General features: G+C 40.8%; 1 protein-coding gene across 1 annotated transcript; it reads right to left on the bottom strand.

Annotated features, from left to right (window-relative positions):
* Positions 1–263: 263 nt before the first annotated feature.
* LOC130870302 (macrophage migration inhibitory factor-like) lies at positions 264–699 on the bottom strand. Its single transcript, XM_057762969.1, has one exon. The coding sequence runs from the start codon at positions 609–611 to the stop codon at positions 264–266; it is 348 nt and encodes a 115-aa protein (XP_057618952.1). The 5' UTR covers positions 612–699.
* Between the last annotated feature and the right edge of the window lie 2,074 nt (positions 700–2,773).

Below are 2,773 nucleotides of genomic sequence, written 5' to 3'. Positions count from 1 at the left end.
AGAAATTAAACTTGCCATTAAAATCTTTCCACGGAGAAGGATTTGTGACCAGGTGGCATTGCTGGTAAATTTTATCAAATCTGTAGAATAAGTAATTTCAATTTTTAACAACCTTTTTATTTTATTTATTTATTTATTTTTGTCTCTAAACCACTTATTTCTCCTGGTCGGAGGGTGGGCATTGCTACGTGTGGACGAAAACAGAACGCTGAGTGCAGCAAGGCTCCAAGAACAGCGGTGCAGGTAAGTTATTAGGCCAGCACTCAGGCAAAGGTGGAACCGTTCCAGCCCACATTGGCTGCGCTCATGTCGTAATAGTTGATGTAGATCCGGTCAGGGCTGATGTGCAGGCGATCAGCCAGCAGGCCGCACAGCAACTTGCTGTAGGTGCGGTTCTGCGCGCCGCCGATCTTGCCGATGCTGTGCAGACTGCATAGGGCGCAGGGGTCGCTAGAACCGCTAAAAGTCATTAGCTGGTCTGGGACCACGTGCGCTGCGATGTACTGTGCTGGCTTGACGGTGGCCTGCGCCAGCTGCTGGGTGAGCTCGGAGAGAAGCCCCTCTGGCACTGAGGCGCGGGGAACGTTGGTGTTCACGGTGAACATCGGCATCGTGGCGGAGGGATTGCACGCGGGGACTAAAGGACGGTGAAAGGCGGGATGTGGCCCAAGTCAGGGACCTGAGCTACGTGACCCAGCTCAGTACAGCTCAACCTTTTTATTTTTATTTTATTTTTTTAAACAGGGACTTGCTGTGTGTAGGCTATCCTAAAACTAACTAACTACACACACACACACACACACACATAATCTTATATATGTGTTAATATGTAAGACTAAATATATGTATAAGATATATTAGAATGAAATTTCAATTTCCTTTATAAAGTAATTTGTTGGATTTGTTTGGTTTAGATTTGAATCAATAAATCAATTTGAACATCTTGAAGGTACTGAGAATCTTAGCACATGGTGATATAAAACCTGTAGTTTCACTATTTCATGATAACCAAAGCAGGAAGATCAAACGCTTTAAAAATACAAAAGTAGCTCTTGGGCCACATCAAAGAGGTCTTTTGTATTATTTGTTGTTGTTGTTTTGTTTCCCAATAAATGGAGACTATTACAGAGACTCAAAACACAGAGAACAAGAGATCTTGGAGTGCCCTACAAGTAAGGTTCATGGAGCACTATGGAAGATGGGTTGACCAGTTTCTAAACAGGACACCCGCTGCAGGATAATGTCTTCTAAACCTGAAAGGGATGTAACACACATGAACACTTGACAATATGGCTGCCTAAACAAGACCTGCATGGTGGCAACACAAGTTGACAAAGTCTCACCTGCAAATGAAGAGTTACAGGCACTCAGTGGCTACTAGAGAGGGATAATCCATTTTCTCCAAGAACAAGGCCTCTCAATAGGCCAGTTCTAAACACATATGAGCAACACTAAATGAAGTCGTGTGTGTGTGTGTGTGTGTGTGTGTGGCTATGTAAAGGGATATCTAAAGAGGAGGAGATCATAAATTTGAGATGTCATGGAGGAGCCCTCAGAAGAGGAGAGAGCTAGTATGGAGAGAAGAGGGGTGGGAACTATATAAACACAGCACTCATGTATGACATTCTAAAAAAAAAAATAAGTTTTCAAGATGTATTATGAGTGATGATAAAAAAAAAGAGGTATTAAAGTCATTATTATTTGAGTATGAAATATCCTCTGCTGACATGTATTTGAACACTTGGCCCCAGGGAGTGATACTTGGGGAGGCTGTGGAAACTCAGAACTGCATGGCCCGGACAATGGAAGGAAGTCTCTAGCAGGAAGTATATTCCAGCCATGTTCCCTTGCCATGTCTTTCCCGCCGTGGTGGACCACATCCTCTAAAGCCGTAATCTGAAGTGAACCTTCTCCCACTGAAGTTGCTTCTCTCAACTATTTTCTTATAGTAGTGCAAAAATAACACAGTGGCTTTTATATAAAGATGAAAGGATCATTGGAACAGATTAAAGAGTCTGGAAATCAGTTCACATCTACTAAGTCAGTAGACGTTTGATAAAGGCTTTAAAATGACAGTCTTATCAAATAATTGTCTTCAAGCACAAAGTTCTGAATTATTTCTATGTCTATACAGAAAATAGAAAACTCTGAAAAGTGTTTTGTTCCTATCTACTTCCCACCACAGAAAATATTTCAGAGTAAACTGCAGTCTTGGTCCCAGAAAAAAAAAAAAATTAGAGGGCATGACCTAAAGGCAAGAAAAAGTCCCCAAAGCAAAACTAAAACTTTACATATAAAGGAAAAGTAAAAAGTTGAATTCTATCAAAAATAAAATCTCGTACTCATCAAAAGAGAAAAATTAATGAGAGTGGAGAGATAACTGAGTAGTAAAGAGCACTGGCTGATCTTCCAGAGGACCCAGGTTCAGTTCCCAGCACCCACATGATGGTTCACAACATCCTACAACTCCAGTTCAGGGGATCTGACACCCTCTTCTGAATGCTGCAGAAACTGTATTCACATGACACACACACATACATGCAAAAAATTAATACATGCAGAACATATAAATATTTTAAAAGAAATTGCAATAAATTAGCATGATGACTAAAGATGAAGAATGGATCAAAGATTTGTATTTAGAAAATATCAAGTCCTCAAAAGACAAACAGCACAATATAATTGAACAAAACATGGGGCTACAGAAGAAAGCTAGAGGAATGGTCATCACACACACGAAAAAGTACTCAACATCAGTAACCACCAGGGACAT

The sequence above is a fragment of the Chionomys nivalis genome, chromosome 2, assembly GCF_950005125.1.
Source record: "Chionomys nivalis chromosome 2, mChiNiv1.1, whole genome shotgun sequence".
Lineage (NCBI taxonomy): Eukaryota > Metazoa > Chordata > Mammalia > Rodentia > Cricetidae > Chionomys > Chionomys nivalis.
Note: the sequence above shows the minus strand (reverse complement) of the source record. Positions and strands in the feature narration are given on the sequence as shown.